At 35.4% G+C, this 21,504-nt stretch overlaps 1 protein-coding gene across 2 annotated transcripts in view; it reads left to right on the top strand.

Moving 5' to 3' along the window:
- Window positions 1–20,695, top strand: part of Gnb4 (G protein subunit beta 4) — a 38,125-nt gene extending 17,430 nt beyond the window's left edge. The window contains exons 3-10 of one of the 2 annotated variants that reach the window (XM_047564945.1): window positions 6,054–6,092; window positions 6,722–6,828; window positions 9,413–9,476; window positions 10,840–11,002; window positions 12,116–12,182; window positions 12,293–12,494; window positions 17,622–17,838; window positions 20,405–20,695. In XM_047564945.1, coding sequence (XP_047420901.1) covers window positions 6,054–6,092; window positions 6,722–6,828; window positions 9,413–9,476; window positions 10,840–11,002; window positions 12,116–12,182; window positions 12,293–12,494; window positions 17,622–17,838; window positions 20,405–20,511 — 966 coding nt within the window. In that variant the 3' untranslated portion in view covers window positions 20,512–20,695. Of the gene's footprint in view, window positions 1–6,053; window positions 6,093–6,721; window positions 6,829–9,412; window positions 9,477–10,839; window positions 11,003–12,115; window positions 12,183–12,292; window positions 12,495–17,621; window positions 17,839–20,404 lie in introns of those variants that run through there. The other variant, XM_047564946.1, reaches the window with a different exon arrangement.
- The last annotated feature ends 809 nt before the right edge of the window (window positions 20,696–21,504 follow it).

Genomic DNA, 21,504 nt, shown 5'->3' with positions numbered 1-21,504 from the left:
AGTCTGAATCTTTTGTAACAGCAATTTCAGAATAACTTACTGTTTTAGTCAGCTTTTTCACTGCTGTGACTAAAAGGATCTGACCAGCACAATTATAGAGAAGAAAAGGTTTATTTGAGGGCTCATGGTTTCAGAAGTCTTAGTTCATAGAAGACCAGCTCCATTCCTCAGGGTTTGAGGTGAGCCTGAACATGAACATCATGGTGGAAGAGTGTGGCAAAGGGAAAGAGCTCACATCATCAGGAAGCAGAGAGAGTCTCCACTCTCCAGATATGAATTATGTACCTCAAAGTCACGCCCCAATGCCAATCTTCTTAAGCCACACCCTACCACATCAGTGGATTAATCCCATCATGGATTAATTCACTGATTGGGTTAAGACTCTTACAATCCAATTATTTTTCCTCTGAACCTTCCTGCATTGTCTTACATGTGAGCTTTTAGGGGAATACTTCACATCCAAACCATAACACTTACCTAATTTAAAAGTAAAGAATAAAAGTTATATGAGATATAACTGAAAAAAAAGAGAGAGAAAAAGGAAGAGGAAAATCAAAATTAAGGGATGGGTAAAGAACACTCATCATGTTGGGCTGGTGGTGCATGCCTGTAATCCCAGTTACTGAGGAGGCTGAGGCAGGAAGATCCCAAGTTCGAGGCTAACCTAGCAATTTAGTGAGACCCTAAACAACTGAAGGAGACCCCATCTCAAAATAAATAATAAAAAGGGCTGGGGATGTAGCTCAGTGAGTAAGTACCCCTAGGTTCAACACCCAGTACCAAACACACACACACACACATTAAAAAAACACTCATCATAAGAGTTAATCTGAGTGAAGTCATAGCCAGACTTATTGCCAGGAATTCAAGGAAGTTAACAATTCAGATGTGAGCAAGAACTCTAAGTTGATACCTTATGTGTCTGAACAAAGCTGTTAGAACAAAGGAGGGATTTATTTTGCTTGAAACACTCAGAGAAGACTTCACAAACAAGTCTCTGGAATTAGATATTACAGTTGAGAATCTGTTCTCTGAAATGCTTAGGACCAGGAATGTTTTGGATTTCAGATTTTTTTGGATTTTGGTATATTTGTATATGCATAATGAGATATATTAGAGATGGTATCCAAGTCTAAACCAGAATTCATTTATGTTTCATATATACCTTAAGCACATGGACTGAAGGTAGTTTTATAAATTTTTAGTGTATCTGTGTTTTGACTGTAACCTGTCACATGAGGCCAAGTGTAGAATTTTCCACTTATGACATGACGGTGGTGCCCAAGTGTGAGATTTTCCACCAGAATGAATTCTGTGCCATCTTTACTTTGTGTCATGAACTCCAGATTCTAAGAGGAACCATGACAATTGGCCAGACATGGTCACATGCCCACCTCCTTTAACTCTGGTAGCTATCCTATGAAAAAGTTTGTATTGATTCATTTTATAATTGAGGAAACGCAGACTCATTGAGGTTAAAAAATTTGCCAAAGTTGAGGAGACTGAGGCTCAGTGAGATCAAATAACTTGCCAAGGAAATATAACTAGTAAGTACCATATTCAGCATTTGGACCCCATGTTTGGACTGTAAAACCTGTGCTCTGTCACCAAGGATGCACTGCCCCCTGGCTGTATTTAACAGCTTTCCCTGAAACCTGTGCTCTCCTCCATCTAGCCTGTTTGCTATTTTTCTATCCCTTGAACATGTGTTGCTGTCTCCTATCTCTTTGTCTTTTATCGATTGTTTCATTTGCCTGGAGTTCTATTACCTCTGCTCCAGTTGTGCTGTCTCAGAGCCTATGCATTGAATCCTGTTCCTACTCTAAAAGCCTTAGGAGAGCCCTGTGCTTGGATTTATTCTCCTCTTGTTGATGGCGTGGTGAAACAATGTGTACGGATTACACCTTTCATCACGTGGGACCACAGGCAGGTCTCTCTAACTTTTTTGATGCCTGGTGTTTTTGTTGTGAAGCAAGAATACCAATGCCCATCATATAGGTTTGTGCTGAGGATTAAATAACACACACAGGACTTAGTCAAAAGCTGATGAGGGACAGTTCCTCAGTCTTACAGCAATTAGACTTTTGTGACAGGGCTTGTCATAGTCTGCTCTTTATTTTAGTTCTTTGTTTGGCATTTACCCCTTCTGCTTTAGTTGGAGAGAATATTCTGTTTTAGTCATTTCCATATCTGACCAGATTTCCAGGTACAATGTCATAGACCCAAGTTCACTGAATCCTCTCCTCTCATGATTTCAAGTATGTGTATATAAAATGCCTGGCACTTTTTCCTCAATTAAATCATGTCACACTATATTTAAAGACCTTCCCTCCCTTCCCTTTTTCTTCTCTTTCCCCCTTCCTTCCAGAAATATAATCTGTGTATTTACCTATGTTGTAAATATATGGCATAATAGAAATGTATGCCATTTGGCATAATGGAAGACTAAATTTAAACTAAAAAAAATCACTAATAAAGAAAAAGTAGATTTTGTTTTCTTTTGTAATTGAGTTATAACAATAAGTATGTCACCTTTTTTTCTTGCTTTTTTTGGTGGTACTGCAGACTGAACCTATGGCCTGATGTGTGCTAGGTGTACTCAAGCACTGAGCTCCACCCCTAGCTTTTTAAATTTTATTTTAAGGCACACTTGCAGTCCTCCTGCCTCAGCCTCCCAGGATTACAGAGGCACACCACCACTTCTAACACATTTCATTTTTTTTTTTTTTAGCACAAAGATGTTAGTATCAAATCTTCTATTTTTTTGTTGTTGTTGTTGTTGTTGTTGTGGTAAAGAGCATAGAATTCTTTTTTCCTTGGTAAAGAGCATAGAATTCTTTTTTCCTTTATTTATTTATTTATTTTTTTTTGCAGTGCTGGGGATTGAACCCAGGGCCTTGTGCTTGCAAGGCAAGCACTCTACCAACTGAGCTATATCCCCAGTCCCATAGAATTCTTTTATATTTAGTTTCATAATGGATAGTAGTGTTCATAAGAATAAATTCTTCCTATGAGTAGATTATTTTCCTCTAACTGCTAAGATGTTAGTAGAATTTTTGTATTCCAACATGATGTTTTAATTTTTAGTACTGATTTTTACTGGAGTTTAATGATTTTCATTTTCAGCCCTTAAGTTGTATTATTAACACTAATGTAGATGCTATGAGGGAAAAAAAATTGTTTTCTGTCCAGTGCTGTGTATATGGTGACTACAGTGGTACCTGGCATGCCATGTTCATCTGACTTTTTACCAGATGATTGAATCAGGAAAGAGGGCCTAAACAATGGTAGGTAGTTTTCATAAAACTTGAACTCATAGAACCTTTTTTCAGAATCTAGACTTCAGCTGTACCATTTCTTGAACATGGCTCAGGTCATCACTGTCATTTCCAGAAATTCTTTTCATTGTAGAAAAGTACTCTAAATTATTCCTTACCAGATGAGGTCTCTAAACCCGCAATTTGGCTAAGAATGGGAGAATCAAATCATATTTTTCAATTAGTTGTGGAACACCCTTTACATAGAAATAGTCTATTTATTAATAGGTTAAAGGGCAGCCAAAATTATCATATCTTCCATCTAGTCTTTCTGCAAAGACTTTGTTGTTTTATTCAGTAAATATTGTGTGTGTTCTCTTTGCCTAGGAGTATACCAAGCACTGTAGGCAAAAAATAATAGTAATAAAAAAATAAAGAGGATACTACCCTAACCTTTGGGCATGGACTGTCTTAAATCTAGCATGTATATCAATTTTTAAAATTTGCTACTGATAAATTTGGTTTAAATTGTCTTGCTGTGGTTGGGATATAGCTCACTAGTTCAGTAGATGCTTAGAATGTGCAAGGTCCTGGATTCAATCCCCAGCACCTAAATAAATCAAGTGATTTGATGTTTTTTTAAATATGTTCATTGTTCCATTTCTTTTTTGTTATTTTGATTTCTGTTTCATCATCTTCCCTTCTGTTAGTATAAAAATTTAAGGTTTCTCTGAAAGAATACCTTATAATCCATAGACATAAACATCTGCTTACATATAGGGAATTTGTATAAAAATATAGATGCCACTTAGTGTAAATTGTTGCTATTACATAAAAAATTATTTTGCTGTGTCTGGGGATATAACTCAGTGGTAGAGCATGTGCTTAGCAAATTAAAGGCCCTGGGCTAAATTCTCAGCACATACACACTCAAATTCCTGAGATATATTTTTGCATGTTAAATCTAAAACATTTTCTTCCTAGTGGCAACAAATATCAGTTGCCTGTATAAATAAGTGTTACTTTCTGTGAAAGACTTAATAATAAATATAATTCTGAATACTATGGGCTTATTAAATCAACTTTAATCGCTTTAGATCAGGATACAATTTTTAAAATCTTTAAGTCATAAAACAAAAATATATTTGTACAATGGTGTACAATTTGAAAGTCCACAAATAAATCCATATATTTATGGTCCACTGATTTTCAACAAGGGCAGAAAGCCCATACAATAGGAAAAGAACAGTTTTTTCACAAATGGAACTGGAACACTTGGATAGCCGCATGTGGAAGAAGGAATTTGGACCCCCTACCTCACACCATATATAAATAGTAAGTCAAAATGGTACCTAAATGTAACATTCAAAAGTGTAAAATTCTTGGAGGTAAACACAGATGTAAATTTTCCTGACCTTCAATTAGGCAAACAATTAAATATGACACCAAAAGAAAAAAAACATATAAACTAGACTTGATCAAAATTAAAAATTTGCATGAAGGAAAGAATCAAGAAAATGAAAGTGCAATTGAAAGAATGGGAGACAATATTTATAAATTATTCATCTGATAAGGGTCTAGTATTCAGTATATATAAAGAACTCCTACAACTGAACAGTAGAATGGCAACCCAATTGAAAAACTGGCAAAGACTTGAAATCGACATTCCTCCAATAAGTGCCAGTAAGTGCATGATAAGGTACTCAACATCATTAATCATGAACTAAGCAAAACATAATGAGATACCTTTTCACATTGAAGATGTCTGTAATTTAAGAAACAGACAATAATAAGTGTTGGTGAGGATATGAAGTAATTAACAAATCAGAACTCCCATACATTGCTGGCGGGAATGTAATATAGTATAACTGCTGTGAAAGGTAGTTTGACAGAGTTACTAATTACTCAATTCCACTCTTATTTAATGCTCCAAAGAAGTAAAAACATAACTGCACACAAAAACCTGTACATGAATGCTCATAGCATCATCACTTATAATAGCCAAAAAAATAGAAAAACCCCCCATGTCTGTCAGCTTTGATTAAAGAATAAACAAAAGGTGGAATGTTCATATAATGCAATATTAACCATAAAAAGGAATTAGATACTGATTAATATTATAACATAGCTGAACCTTGAAAACATTATACTAAATAAAAGAAGCCAGATATAAAAAAGCCACATAATACATAATTGTGTTTAGATGAAATGTCTAAAACTAGGTAAATCCATAGAGAAAGAAAGTAGATTAGGGATCATGGAGGGATGGTCGGAAAACAGGATGGATGAGATTCCTTTTTGGAGGCAACGGAAATGTTCTAGAATTTTATAGTGGTGATTGTTATATAACATTGTGAATATACTAAAAAATCCCTGAATTATAGATCTTAAGATGGCAAAAATGGTTAATTTTAGGTTAAGTAAATTTTATCTTTTTTTTTTTTTTTTTTTTTTTTTTTGGTTTCAGGGATTGAACTCAGGGGCACTTAACCACTGAGCCACATCCCTAGCCCTTTTTGAAATTTTATTTAGAGACAGGGTCTTGTTAAGTTGCTTAGAGCCTTGCTAACTTGCTGAGGCTGGCTTTGAACTCATGATCCTCCTGCCTCATCCTCCTGAGCTGCTGTCATCATAGACATGTGTCACCATGCCCAGCTCAAAATTATTTTAAATTAAGATTATATGTATAGTAAACAAAATTATTTGCAAATATACATTTTCAATAAAAGTATTAATCAGATCTGGAGGATTCTACCTCTAGATGGATTATAATCATCTTTTTTTTGTTTGTTTCAGGATGCTAGGAAAGCTTGTAATGATGCAACACTTGTTCAGGTAAAGTTTTTTTTCCTGTCACTTTGTTTTAGTGCTTCATATGAAGTAGTTTGACACTGATGCAGATTATTCTCATAAGTGTTTAATTGCAAATTTTCTTAACTGATGCATAATAATCATACAGGTACAGTGTGGTGATGTGTTGCAGGTACATAGGGTTAATAAGCATTTCCCTTCTCTTCAACCGTTATCGTTTCTTTGTGTGGGGAAACTTCAAGCCCTCTCTTTTAGTTCTTTATAAAATATTTAATAGGTTGTTGTATTCTGTACTGTGCTGTAGAACACAAGAACCTATTTGTCCTGTATAACTATATTTTGTACCCATTACCCAATCCCCCCAGTCTGTTCCCTTCCCAGCCTCTAGGGTGGCCGATTTTTTGTTAAAGTTTAGAAGTTTATCTGCTCTTTTTATTTAATAGTCTTGCCTATAAGAACACATAGGGTTATTTTAAATTAATCATAGTTTTTCATGAACAGTATATTTTGATCCCATAATGATTCTGCAGGATTATTTATATTAAATGAAAATTACTATAAATTTTATGTCTGCTATTCACCTTCTGATTGAATATTTCTAGTTTCTCTCCTAAACTATATCTAAATAATAACATTTTTATTTCTTTCTGAAGATCACATCAAATATGGACTCCGTGGGTCGGATACAAATGCGAACAAGACGTACGCTGAGAGGCCACCTAGCTAAAATCTATGCTATGCATTGGGGATATGATTCAAGGTTGGTGCCAGATTGTTTTCCTTAAGAATCATCATTTGCATTTTCTCTGTTTAAAAACAAACTATATAAAAAAAACTGTATTTACAAAGTGTTTATAGAAAATGCATCCAATATGAACACTTTCTTTTTTTTTTTTTGGTACTGAGGAATGAACCCAGTAACGCTTAACCACTGAGCAACATCCCCAGCCCTTTTTTATATTATATTTAGAGACAGGGTCTCACTGAGTTGCCAAGGGCCTCCCTAAGTTGCTGAGGCTGGCTTTGAACTCCAGGTCCTCCTGCCTCAGCCTCCTGAGCCACTGGAATTACAGGCATGTGCTGCCGTGCCCAGCCCCCTAAACAATTTATTTTCACTAAGAATATTCAAACTTTTCTTCTGGCGCAAGGATTAAAATTTAAGGATTAAATTCAGGGACTCTTGAATGCTTGGCAGGTACTCTACCATTGAGCTGTATCCCCAGCCTGAAAGTTTAAAAACTTTAAATGTAGAAAGTCAACTTACCTCTCAAAGAGTCCTTTATCATATGAGCTGGGGATATTTAAAAGAGGGTTTCTTTTTTTGCAGTGGAGTATTATACTTTGTTTTCTTTAATATTTCAAAAGCAGTTTTGTTATATATTAACCTTGACATTTCAGTTAATAAGCGAATATTTATTGAACACTGTGAGCAAGTTAGTAGATACTGCTACAATTTCTTATTACCTAAGTTCACAAAGGATTGGATTATATGAAACAAGGATATTTTCATTCAATACATCTTTTTTTAATTCCCCCAACCCAACATATAAATGCATGTGTTCAAATTGAGTCTGAGCATCTGCAGGTGCACACACACACACTTGGGCGCACATGTGGCTTGCAGGCTATATGGTTCGTTACCATGATTCACTGTGTGCCTAGGGGTTCAGTTCAGCCTCCACTTGCCCGGCACGTTTGGCGGTAGTAGGTCTTCCTGCTGCTTCAGAGACTACCTTGTTTCTTAGTTTCTTAGTTCATCTTACTGAGTAATGTCAGAAAATATTTTTTAATAAAAGTTGCACATGTATTCTCAGCTCCCAGGAGTCACTAAAATTGTAAACAGAGAAAGCCTCCCTCACTTGTTTCTCTAGGATCTAAATGGGATTCTGAGTACAGTAATACACACTGTGTGTCTCTTAGTAGGGGATGGATAAGATTATAAAATTGACATAAAACTAAGGCAAATATTTTATTCTTTTTCTTTAAAAATTTTAAGGTAAAAATAATTTGCCCTGTTGATGCAGCAGACCTTTAACCTGAAATCCTGTCACTTGAAACAATGTTAGTTGTTCTTTCTTTCCTTAAAAAACGTTCTCAAGGGACTGGGGAGATAGCTCAGTTGGTAGAGTGCTTGCCTTGTGAGCACAAGGCCCTAGGTTCGATCCCCAGTACCCCCCAAAAAAAAAAGTTCTCAAAAGCAAATGTATCCCCCAAGCACTGCCTCACACCATCTTCCTGCCCATTCTGAAGCTGATGATGCCAGTTGATTTTTGAATAATTTTCCATGGGTTCCTATTCTCCACTCTCAGATCTTCACTTTTGTAAAAATAAAATTAACATTTACAATATTAAGAACCTGATGATGTTATTTACCTATTTACCCAGCTGCTGGGGATTAGGCTCAGCAAGGTGATTTTTTTTTTAATCTTCTAAATGTTATAAAATGTTGAAAAATAAAATTCCAGAACAAAATAAAAAATTCAATGACTAATCATTGTTTAGTGTAGAGTTTATACCCCTTAGCCTAGCAAATAACGTTTTCTGTAGTTAATCCCAGTCTACTTTTCTTAGCTTATATTTTCTGTTTTTCACAAACTCTACAAAATTAGAAGACTCAGTTCCTGGAACACCAACTGTATTTTTCCACCTGTTGTCATTGATCATATTTACCCTCTCCCTAGTATACAGAGTTTTCTCCATCTTTAGCTCTTAAATCCCATTTTTTAAAGATGCATTCTCTTTTGATTAATTCAACTAGCAGTTATTCATTCCTCTTTTACTCTCCTGTGGGTTATACTTTATACCACTCTTCTGACAGTTTTCACTCCCTTGACTTATTATAAATTTGTATATACAAATGTCTTTTCTCCACCAGATGGTAAAGGCCCCAAGGGTGGAGGTAGGCCCTACATTGTACCTATGACACTAAGCACACTCACAGGCACCCCGTTGGTGTGTTTAGATTAAATGAACTGTGCTTGTTAGGTCTGTATGTACTCTAATGTTATTGTGAGTTTAATTGGTGAATATTAAACCAGCCAGCCAGTTAGCTAATGTCTACCAAAACCTTGAATAATGACTGATAAATCCAATCATTTGAAACGATGTTGAATCATAGCCACAGACATTTTTAGTCATTGCTAAATTTTATGATGTATGTTCAAAATTTTTGATATGCCGCAAAAATTTTTTAAAGGTTGGAAGAACTTTTTTTGTATCAGGTTTTTGTTGGGAAAATTGTTACTTTCTTTTCTGAACTGTCCTACATTAATGCAATGCATAACTAATTTAAACTCTTTTTTTTTCCTCTAAGTATCAAATTATTTTTGTGTTTGTTCCTCTAGGCTACTAGTAAGTGCTTCCCAAGATGGAAAATTAATTATTTGGGATAGCTATACAACAAATAAGGTAGAATTTCTTAATCCTTCTTCTAAGTAATCTTGTGTTTGTTTTGCTATCCACCAATTCTTTCTTTTATTCTTTCTTCAAACTTTATTTGCCTTCGGAGATTAACATATTCCATTTATTTTCATCTAGATCCTCTCTTTAGGCCTAGTGTTTGCTTTTAATGTTTATCCTTTTTTTTATTTCCAAGGACAGACTATAGGAATATTGTTTAGTGTGTTTGACTTGAATCTCATAATTCATATTGGAATTTTAGAAATTTTTTTGCATAAATTATTATTTTTAAATTCCCATTTCTAATGTGAAATACCCTGAGATTTTTATTTCTAGTTGTGGATAAGCTAGATGGCTAGTATAAAGCTTTTCCTTGGCCCACTGGAGGCACTGATTTCTGTTTCTAATTGTAAGATATGATAGATTAGAGGCAAATTACAACTTGTTTAGGTCTCTTGGTGGTGAAATGCCACTGGAAGGAATCCCATTATATTTATAATAATCCCAATAATCATTTAGTGAATTTTTTTTTTTAAGTTCTAGCAGTCAAACCCAGGGTTGTGTACATGTTGGGCAAGTGCTCTACCACAGAGCTACACCCCAGCCTGCTTGAGATTTTAAAGCTAGCTAATATAACTATATAATATAAGTTTTACTGTATTAATGGGCATTAAGCATGTCTCCTTCAACTCCATTTTTTTAAAACAAAAAAATTGCATTTCAAAAACATTATTTTATGTTAAGGAAGAGCACAGTCATAGCATGGGATGTGTTGATTCCCCATACAGACTTTTCACTTTGGTGTTTCAGACACCTTAAGTCTTTCCATGTGACCTGCAGAAGGTTGGAGTGGAGTCACCAGGCAGGTGTGACTAGATTCATGCACAACTATTATCATTGTTTGAGTGAGATCTCAGGATATGTGCCTATTAATGCAGGGATGATTGTGTCATCTTTTTGTGAAGGAATCATTTTAATGAATTGATACTTGTTAATTACCTTCCTTTTTATTGTTCAGTATTATGGAGGAAATTCCTCCTTTGAGCACCACTTAATGTTTCAGATGGGTATTTTAGCATTGAAACATCCTTATATCCCTGCTTCTAATAAAAGAAATTTCTAAAAAGAATACTTCTTAACTCCAAATGATTTATTAATACAGAAATAATGATCATAGGCATAGTTATGTGGATTGGTATTTTAATTTTGATTGTTTACTTTTTCAAGTTGTTATATTTTTATTTGGCTTATTTTTCCTATATGTATTTAATTTTTAATAATATTTACTTCATTGTAAATAGGTTTAAAAAATAAATGATTGTGTTTGTAATCTTTCCCTAGTGACAGTTTGTGGGTTGTATTTGTTTCATAGATGCATGCTATTCCTTTGAGGTCCTCCTGGGTGATGACCTGTGCTTATGCCCCTTCTGGTAATTATGTTGCTTGTGGCGGCCTGGACAACATCTGCTCTATATATAACTTAAAAACCAGGGAGGGAAATGTGAGAGTAAGCCGCGAGTTACCTGGTCACACAGGTGAGCATCACTAAACACTCTTTTCTTCCTGTCCGACCTCACTTCTTCTCTAGACTCACTGACCCAGGATGCATAACAAATTGGACTTAGCCGACTAAAGAATGCATGTTAATTGGGGAGGAGTAGAAATTGCTGTAAAGTAGGAAAACGATAACTTTTAAAAATCATACATGCAATGACCTTAATTTTATTTTAATATTATTTTATCTGGGTACTAGGGATTGAATCCAGGACTTCATGCATGCTAAGAACATCCTTTTCTGTGGAACTGTACTTCTTCCAGCTCCCCACAATTTTATTTTTCTCTTAAAAAATAGCTATTGTCCCTATAAAAATGATACATTTACTACAAATATTCAAACAATCCTGAAAAATACAAAAAGAAAACAAATGCAGTTATTTCTGTTTTCTGCTACCATGTGTCAGGTATGGAATTGTGGCATCTGTACTCCAATCATATAATCAAAAGTATGAATGATGATACATGAAAGAAGTCTTTTGCACTGTGGAATATAGAATTGCTTTATTTGCCTGTGTGCACACCATAGTTCTGTAGTGTAGTACCTGGTTGGCAATGTTAATTAGGAAATTATTGCCACTCATCTGATTTCTCCCTGTCTGAATTTTTGTCATTACCATTTGATTGTGTTTTTACAAGGTCTCTAGAACACTATTTCCCTGCCATTTCCATATTTTGAAACACTGATGGATGCTAGACATTCATATGCTACACATCTTTCATAAAGCCTTCATGGATGTTTTTCTCATTTCAGCATTTTAAAGGTGTTCCTCCCGGTTCTTAACAGCTTTGATTATAATTATGTGTGTCAAGGAGCATCTTCTTCCTTGGGTGACGGTCTTAGGTGTCGTAGTCAGCTTTGTAACCTTCAGAGTGCCCAGTGTCATTGACTTACTGAGTAGCTCGGTGGAACCTGTTGATAAAATTTAGTTGCAGACAGTGTGGAGTTAGAAGTAATGAAAAGCAGAACTGTAGGTCAGACAGACACACTTGCCATTCAGGTATTATAGTTTTGAGAGAATATTGCTATTCCGCGTGATACTTGGCGTATTTGATCAGTGATAACCTAAAATTTGCTACTCTCTGTGCTGCAGGCTACTTGTCCTGCTGTCGTTTTTTAGATGACAGCCAAATTGTTACAAGTTCAGGAGATACAACTTGGTAAGTTCATGCCAGAAGTACACTGATTGGGGGTCAATGGTAGTTGTGGGAACTAACAGCAGAAGTGATACTGGTCATTGAGCTTTGGTTTTGTTTTGTTTTAATTACAGTGCTTTGTGGGACATTGAAACTGCCCAGCAGACCACCACTTTCACTGGCCACTCTGGAGATGTCATGAGTCTTTCTCTGAGTCCTGACATGCGCACTTTTGTTTCTGGTGCTTGTGATGCCTCTTCCAAATTATGGGATATTCGAGATGGGATGTGTAGACAGTCTTTCACAGGACACGTCTCAGACATTAATGCCGTCAGTGTAAGTCAATCACATTTTTGTTTTCGTTTCTTTGTTTTTTGAAATCACATTTTTAAAGAAAATTTATTATGCATTTTAAGTGTTGAACTCTGGCAAGATTTTAACAACAAAAATACTTTAAAGGATTCTTGTAAATCATACGCTCTTTTTATATCAAATTCCCAAATGAAAGTGTTTGATGAAGAAAAAGTTTAAGCCAGAGGTTTTTGCAGATGAAACATAAGGTTTATTCTTTGTTGTTGTTCATGTGGAGCTGGGGATTGAACCCAAAGGCTTGAGCATGCTAGGTGAGGATTCTACCACTGGGCTACACTCCCAGCCCTAAATAAACAAGTTTTCCTTCCAAAATTAGAGGGATAGCTTACCTTGAATGAGCAGGATGTCCAAAGCAGCGTGTCCAGATGAGAAAAACATCCCTCTTCTCTGCCACCAAAAGACCAGTAACAACAAATGAAAAGGCAGCTGTTCAGTGTAAACAGTGTAGCTTCTGAAGTTAGCCATACCTGGGATTAAGTATTAGTTCTGCCATTCACCCTCTGCACAGGCTCTCTCACACACCGTGGAATGCATTAAATCAAGCTATTTGATGTTTACCACTGATTTTTAAATATTGATGCACCCCTGCATTTCTGGGACAAATCCCATTTGGTTATATTGCATTAGCCTTTTTTATATTCATGGATTTGATTTGCTAAAACTTTGCTGTGAAGTTTTACATTCCTATTCATAAAAGTCATTGCTCTCACTTTTCATTTCTTGAAATGTTTTGTCTGACTTTTGTATCAAATAATGCAGGCTGTCGGGAGCAGTTGAGAAGCCTTCCCTCCTCTTCAGCTTTCTGGGCGTTTGTATGGATTTGGTGTTGCTTCATGGCTGAATTTACCTGTGAAGTTCTCTAGCCAGGGAGTTTTCTTTGAAAAGATTTTAAACCACAAATCTTATGTCTTATTAGGTGTAGTCTTTTTTCTTCTCTTTTTTGTACTGGGATTGAACCCAGGGGAACTTTACCACTGAGCTACACCCCCAGTCCTTTCTGTATTTTATTTTGAGACAGGGTCTTGCTAATTTGCTGAGGGTCTCACTAAGTTGCTGAGACTAGCCTTGAATTTACTATCTTTCCACCTCAGCCTCCTCAGTTGCTGGGATTATAGGTGTACACCACTGCACCTGGCCTGTTTTTTGTTTTTTGGTGAGTTTTGGTAGTCTGTGTCTTTTAAGGGATTCATATCTACACTGTCAAATTTATTGACTTAAAATTATTTATAATATTTCCTTTTTTTTGATATTTGTAGAATTTGTAGGATGTCTTCCTTCTCATTCATGATGTTGGTAATTTGAACTTTTTTTTCTGAATGGTCTGGTGCTGTGGGCTGAATTGTATCCATCCAAAATCTATATGTTGAAGTCCTAAGTCCCAGTACCTTAGAATGTAACCCTTGTTAAAACGGGGTCATTGCAGATGTAATTTGCTAAATGAGGACCTCCTGGTTTGGGTGGGCCACTATCCAAAGTGACTAGTGTCCTTATAAAAGAGGGAAGTTTGGGCTGGGGGTATAGCTCAGTTGGTCGTGCCTGCCTCATATGCACAAGGCCCTGGGTTCAAGCCCCAGTACCAAAAAAAAAAAAAAAAAAAAAAAAGGAAAGTTTGAAGACAGCTGAGAGGGAAGATGGCTACGAAGAGGCGCAGGGAGAAAATGACCATCCATAAAACGGTCCTTCCCTCACAGCCTAAGACCTGCTGATATTGAACTTCTAGCTTCCAGAACTGTGAGACAACACATTGTTGCTGTTTAAACCACCAGTTTGTGATGCCTTGTCATGGCAACAGTAGCAGAATGGATAGTTCTAGTGGGAGGCTTCGCAGTTTTACTTATCCTCTTAAAGAGCCAGCCTTTGTCTTGGTGGGTTGTTTTCGAGCGCTCGTTTGTTGTGCTGGGGAACACTGGGCCTTGCACAGCCGGGCAAGCACTCTGCCACTGAGCCCTCTCCCTAGCCCTCAGCTGTTGATTTCGATGCTGTTCCCTGTTGTTTTTCTGTTCCTGGATTTTTGTTGGTGGTGGTGGTGCTGCTGGGGATTGAACCCAGGGCCTTGTGCATGCAAAGTAGGCACTCTACCCACTGAGCTGTAGCCCGTTTCATGGATTTTTTTCACTCAGATCTTTTTTATTTTTCAACTGAATGAAACTTGCATTTCATTTGCTTCCTTTCTCTAGTTTTTAAAGACAGAAACCGATATTGGTTTGAAACTTTTTTCTAATACTAGAGCTGAAAGCTATAAATTTCTTTCTCCGCATTGTTTTTAACTATATCCTTCAAATTTTGATGCTTCGTGTTTTCATTTTCATTCAGTTCAGAATTCGGATTTTCTTTAATTTCTTTTTTGATATGCAAGTTATTTATAAATATAGTATTTAGTTTCTAAATATTGGGGTTTTCCAGATGTCTTTTGTTACTGTTAATTTTTTAGTTTAATTCCATTGTAGTCAAAGAATATATGTTATATAATTTAAATCCTTTTAAATTTTAAATTTATTGATAGACCAGGATTAGAAATTCCTTCTCTATCATTTAAAAGGGAAATAAAAAGCGGTCAACTTCATATAATCACATATAAAACTGAGTAGAACTACTTATTAAGTATATTCTAGATACAAAATCTATTTTTAAAATCACAAATGTATCTAGCATAATTTTGTCAATTTTATTCCATATTTCCTTCTTTTCCCTTTCTTCCTTCCTTCCCCTCAATCTCCTTCTTCTACTCTACTGTTCTCTCTTCTATTTTAATGTATACATATGTACCAATTAAAGCACCAATTAAGAAAAACAATAAATAGACAGAAAACCAGTTGAGTAGAGGAAGGGGAAAGGGGGAGAGGGGAGGGAAAGAAGTGGCATTGGGAACTGAAATAGAGCAAATTATAATATGTACATGTATGATTATGTCAAAATGGACCCCACTATTATGTGAAACTACAATGCACTAATAAAAAACATTTTTAAAAAAATCAGTGACTTTCTGTACTAATAATTACTTGTGAAGAAATATAAAGGAAGGAAATCCAATCAACAACAAGATTTATAAAATAAGTAAGTTTGCCAAAAGTTATGCAAACCTTTATGAAGAAAACAAAACTATAATACTATTTATATTTAATAACTGGAAATACCTTCCATTGAACCAACTAAGCATCCCTCAGTCTTATTTTAAAACTGTAGGGATGGGGACATGGCTTAATGGTAGAGTGCTTGCCTAGCAAGTGTGAGACCCTGGGTTTGATCCCCAGCACACACAAAAAAGAAGAAAAACAATAATCTAAGTGTTGCATTTTGCTTTGTTTTGCTGAGGAGGATCTGAGATATGTAGAGAAAAGACACTTGATCAAATGTCTGTGAAATTCAAGTTGGAAAAAGGGAGATGGACTGATTTGAAGCAGAAGAGTAACAAGAGTGTTTTGCAAAGCCAGATTATAAAAATTTACTATTTTATAATGATTTTTTAAAAAGTGTGATACAAAAAAAGTGTGATACAGGTGTGACCAGGGGTAGGCAGAAAACTCTAAAACTACTATATATATAAGAATTTAGTGAGTGCTGGGGTGTGGCTCAGTGGTAGGGCACTTGCCTAGAATGCACAAGGCAGAGTTTAATCCCTAGCACTAAGGGAAAAAAAAGGATTGTTGCCCAGAATTTAGTGAATGATGTAGCAAATCAGTAGAAAAACCAGTTAATAGCTTGATCACTTGCTTAACTGTTAAGAAAATTGCATTAGATTCTTACACTAAATGCTGTTTATCAAATAAACTCCAGATGGATAAAAATTAAAATGTGAAAAGTGAAATTAAAAATGAACATAACATTTATTAGTTAACAACCTGGAGAAGCTGCATAAAAAGCGATGAAAGAAATCTCAAAGGGAAAGATAAACTTGACTAAACAAACATGTAGAACTACTTCATACACACCCACAAATATATATATATATTTAAATATATATATTTATATATATATGTATATATATATATATATATATTTTTTTTTTTTTTTTTTTTTTTTTGGTACCAGAGCTTGAACCCAAGGGTGCTTAACCATGGAGCCAAATCCCATCCCTTTCTAATTTTACTTTGAGAGTGTCTCACTAAGTTACTCAAACTTATGATTCTCCTGCCTCAGCCTCCTGTGCTGCATTTTTTTTTTTTTTTTTTTTTGCGGTGCTGGGGATTGAACCCAGGGCTTTGTGCTTGCGAGGCAGGCACTCTACCAACTGAGCTATCTCCCCAGCCCCCTGCATATTTTTAAAGTAGACAATATTAGAAGACAAACAGTAAACTGTAAAATAACGTTTGCAACAAGTAGAACAGTCAAATTTATATTCATTTATTCCCACAAATCAAAAAATTAAATTAACAACCCAATGGAAGAAAATATGCAAAGACTATGAATAATCAATCCACAAAAAATAATACAGATGGTTGATAGATGTATGAAAGAATGTGATTTTCTCTATGTAAAAATATCAATTTCAAGTAGTCCCAATATCTGAGAAATGTTATTCAGAGACTAATCATGCATAGGTTTCTATATTGCTCACCTATTACCTAGTATCATAGTAACATTTTGTGTTTTCTTTGATAAAAATCTTTTCTGCATCTCATAATGCGATCACATTTATAATATATATATTTATATATATATTCCAAATATTCAAAAATCTTCATATATATACACATGCATATATATACGTACATACATATACACATATACATTCATACACATGCCACATTATTCTATAAATAGTAATATTTGACTTAAATGGGTATTTTCATACAATATAACAATTCAATTTGACCACTCCTCAGCACTTCCCCCCATTCCCCGCTGACTTCAGTGTTTTAATAAATATAACAGAGAACCAGAGCCAGTATTTATTAACAATTGCTATGTGCTGAACAATAGACTGTATACTTTTCATATGTTATTTTATTCAATCCTAACTCTGAAACTAAGGCCCAGAATATTTAAAAATCTTAAGTGCCCAGCAGGGTAACAAAGTTGGATTTCTAATCTAATCTGCCTTAGCCCAGTATGTTATTATACTGCCTAAGTGTGTGTTGTTTTTCTTTCTAGTTTTTTCCAAATGGATATGCTTTTGCCACTGGCTCTGATGATGCTACTTGCCGGCTCTTTGACCTCCGAGCAGACCAAGAGTTATTGTTGTATTCGCATGACAACATAATCTGTGGAATCACTTCTGTAGCTTTCTCAAAAAGTGGACGCCTCCTGCTAGCTGGTTACGATGACTTTAACTGTAATGTATGGGACACGCTGAAAGGAGATCGTGCAGGTTAGTAAATAAGTCGCCTTGAGGTTCAGATTTTCAGAAATGGCGAAGAGGTTTTCATCAGCAGTTTTCCTGGCCTCCGTGGACATCCTGGAAGCTCTGGAAAATGGTGACATGGGGTTATCATGCATGTTCATTGTCATTACCCTTCTAGTGGACCTATAGACCATGGTTTGTATTTTTATTTTGGTTTCTGAAGATTAAGTTCCATAATATTTTCCTGTTTGCTAAATTTCAGTATAAAGATGAATAATGAATATGACTTTTATAAATCACAGTTTTCTTATAACCTATCAGGAAATATTTTAACTGCTATGGGTTGTCTTCCTTCTGGAAAAGATCTTGTGGGAAATAGGATATAGACCTACTATCTTCCCTTAGTCTCATTCACTGATTTCTCCCCTGTGGTTTCCCAAATATTAAAATACACAATAAAGCCATATCTGGGACTGTGGTTAATAACGAATTAAAGCAGTTTTTAATTTAAAAAAATCAAAATTTTACTTTTATTTAATCAAATTGAATGTTTCTATGTGATTTGTTACTTTTGACTCTAACCCATATATTCTACTTTCCAAAGTAGCTACTGTAAGCATATATTTCCAGATCTTTAAATAGGACTATATTGCTGTTACTTGACCTTTTTTTTCTTTTTAAAAACTTTGAGGTGTTATCTGTTACCTGTTGAGCTGTTATCTTGGATGACAAGGGTGTGGCTTAGTGTCCCTGCTCCCTCTGCAGCCACGCCTTCCCATCCTCCAGTTTTTCCATACAGTTTGTTTTGTTTACATTCAGTAAACAACAGCATTGTGTGTTTACATAATTATGACTTTTTAAGAAGTATTTACTGTTGAACAATGAGGTTTACTTCCTTTGCTATACAGTTACCCTCTGGAGTTAAGTTGATTTTTTTAGATTATATTCTTGGTTCTGATGTGCTTGTCACTAATGAATCCTCATACTTTGTCTTTGAGTGGATCCATTTTCATCCATTGCACTGGGTATCCCTGAACCTTTTTGTGGTTCTGGAGATTGAATCCATGGCCTTGAACATGTGCATGTGCCACTGAACTATGTCCCCAGCCCTTTTTATTTTTTTAAGTTAATGGTCTTGCTGCCTTGCTGAAGGGCTCGATAAGTTGCTGAGGCTGGCCTTGAACTTTCAATCCTCCTACATTAGCCTCCTGAGTCTTCACCTTCTCCTTGGTGAAATCTTCACCTTTTCTTTCAACCCTTCTCTTAAATTTAGTTTCTGTTTTTGCTGCTCTTTTTTTAATCTGAGAACTCTTTGTCATTTTTATGGCACTCATTATTTTTCTCATGATTGATGTCTTCTGTTTTTCTGACATTACTAGTGAATTTTTTTTAAGTTTTCTTCAAGCATAATCTTTTGTGTTTCCAAATTGTTTTTTTCTTATGTTCCTGTTTTTTGTCCTGCCCTTATTTTTAGAGTGTTTCCTTAAAAGTCTAGTGATTATTTCTTATTCATACTTAAGAATGAGGCACCAAAACTATTTGAAGCTCCATATACCCAACTATGGTTGGATGTGTTGACAGTAGGTCTCACTGAAGGATGATCTGGCCAGGCTTTCACTGGGGAACCTCTGGTATAGCTTAAGATCTTTCCCCCTATTTGGACTAGCTGTGTTCCCCACCAGATGCATCTTTCACTTTCGTACCTGGAATGAATAAGCTGACTGCTGGATAGAGGGCTGATTTCAAGAGGAAAACTGGGAGCCACAATTAGACAGTAAACTGTATACCTAGGCATGATGGTATACACTGGTAATCCCAGCAACTTGGGAGGCTGAGGCAGGAGGATTGCAAGTTAAAGGCCAGTTTGGATAATTTAATGAGACCCTGACTCAAAATAAGGGCTAGAAACGTAGCTGGTAGTAGAGCATCCTTGGAGTTTCATCCCCAGTACTGAAAAACAAATTGTATATCTTAACTTTTCTTTTTAACTTTTACATTTCTCATTCCCAAACCCCTCACCAAAATGAACACTTCATTTTATCCTGTGTAGTGTCAGGATATCAAATGAGTTTAAGATGAAAAGGAAACAAAAACTCATTGAGTTGGATGGTTTAGAGTTATAACCAACAGCATTTATGTTTGGGGGTAATAGAATAAACTATAAAAATTATGTTGGTATTTTCTGGAAATAGATATAGAAGGCAACTTTATCATGTTTTTGTTCTTGTGGAAAAAGTCTACTTCATTGAATTTCACTGAAAATTTTTTGTTGAAAGTAGCACAGCTCAGCAGCAAAATTGAGATATCATGAACTTACTAAAGATGTAAACTTTGTTTTTTCTAGATGTAAATTAGTTTAATTATCGAATGTTTTTTCAAAAACCAAAAACATAAATTGATGCATTTATCAACAGTTCAAGTAATACAAAAAGGTGTTTTATACATGTCTAACTTACTGCTCTCTCCCCACTCAAAGGAACCTAGTTACCCTACTAGAGTAGGTAGCTGGGTATATACTTTTTAAATCTTTGTGTATGTACTTTTTAAATTCTAAAACTGTGGTTGCTAACTTTGTGCTGAACTTTTTTTTTAGGTGTCCTCGCTGGTCATGACAACCGTGTCAGCTGTTTAGGTGTGACTGATGATGGCATGGCTGTGGCAACAGGCTCTTGGGACAGTTTTCTTAGAATCTGGAATTAACAGTGTCATACATATTTTCTGTTCTCCATTGATAATCTGGAGAAATCAATGCTACAGCCTATAGCTGTGAAAAAAATCTACCTTTTATTTGCAGGTGAAGATTTTTCTATTGAGATTATTATATACAAAAGCAGCTTTCTGTAAACTACAAAAAAAAAAAAAAAAAAAAGGCAAAGGGGGAAAAGGCAGAGGTACCTGTGAAGATCAGAAGGACCAGTGTATTAATTTGAGAAGCTGGGTTAATTTGACCTTGATGAATTTTTGCTCGTACTGAGTCTGATTATTTCTTTCTGTAGAATAGGATGTACTTTATAGCAGCTGATCATTGTTTGCATTTTGTTAAGAACTATATTTTAAATGTTTTATACAAAGTCACATTTTTCAGTTTTATAATGGAAGAACCAGGTACAGTAATAGAGGGAAGTGATACTGTATGTGTATGTGCTGTGTTTGAGGGAAGCTCCCCTGAATCCTGAATTGCTTTTTAATCTGAAAGGGATACTGATTGCTTACTGTTTAAGAGCATGGGTGGGTGAGGTGCTGCTGAGGGGAATCATTACTGCATTCTTTGCCATGATGTTGGTCTAAATAAGTGCTCACTTTTTAATGGCCAGAGAGAGGGATTTCACTCTAATATTTTGGACATCTCTAAAAAACTTCATTAGAATTTATTATATTAATAAAAAATATACTGGCATATAAATAGTTCTTGGCATTTTAAAGGACTGGTCATGATCAGTTGCCACTTTTGAGTAGCCCTTCCTCTTGAGTTGCACCTTCCTCTTGATTTCATACTCTGGAGCTAAGTTTGTAGGGTTTACTTATATTTCAGAAGTTTGGTAAACATTTGAATTGTCCCTGCATCTGAAGACTCCTTCCTGGTATTCTCTATTAATGTACATCTAGGTAAAAAAATTTAGTGTGACAGCATTAACATTTTTCAGAGAAGTATAAACTTTTATTTGCTAGCACTGATTTTTATAACAAGGTGGC

This window comes from Sciurus carolinensis, chromosome 9, assembly GCF_902686445.1.
Source record: "Sciurus carolinensis chromosome 9, mSciCar1.2, whole genome shotgun sequence".
NCBI lineage: Eukaryota > Metazoa > Chordata > Mammalia > Rodentia > Sciuridae > Sciurus > Sciurus carolinensis.
This window is presented reverse-complemented; position numbering and strand designations above follow the sequence as displayed.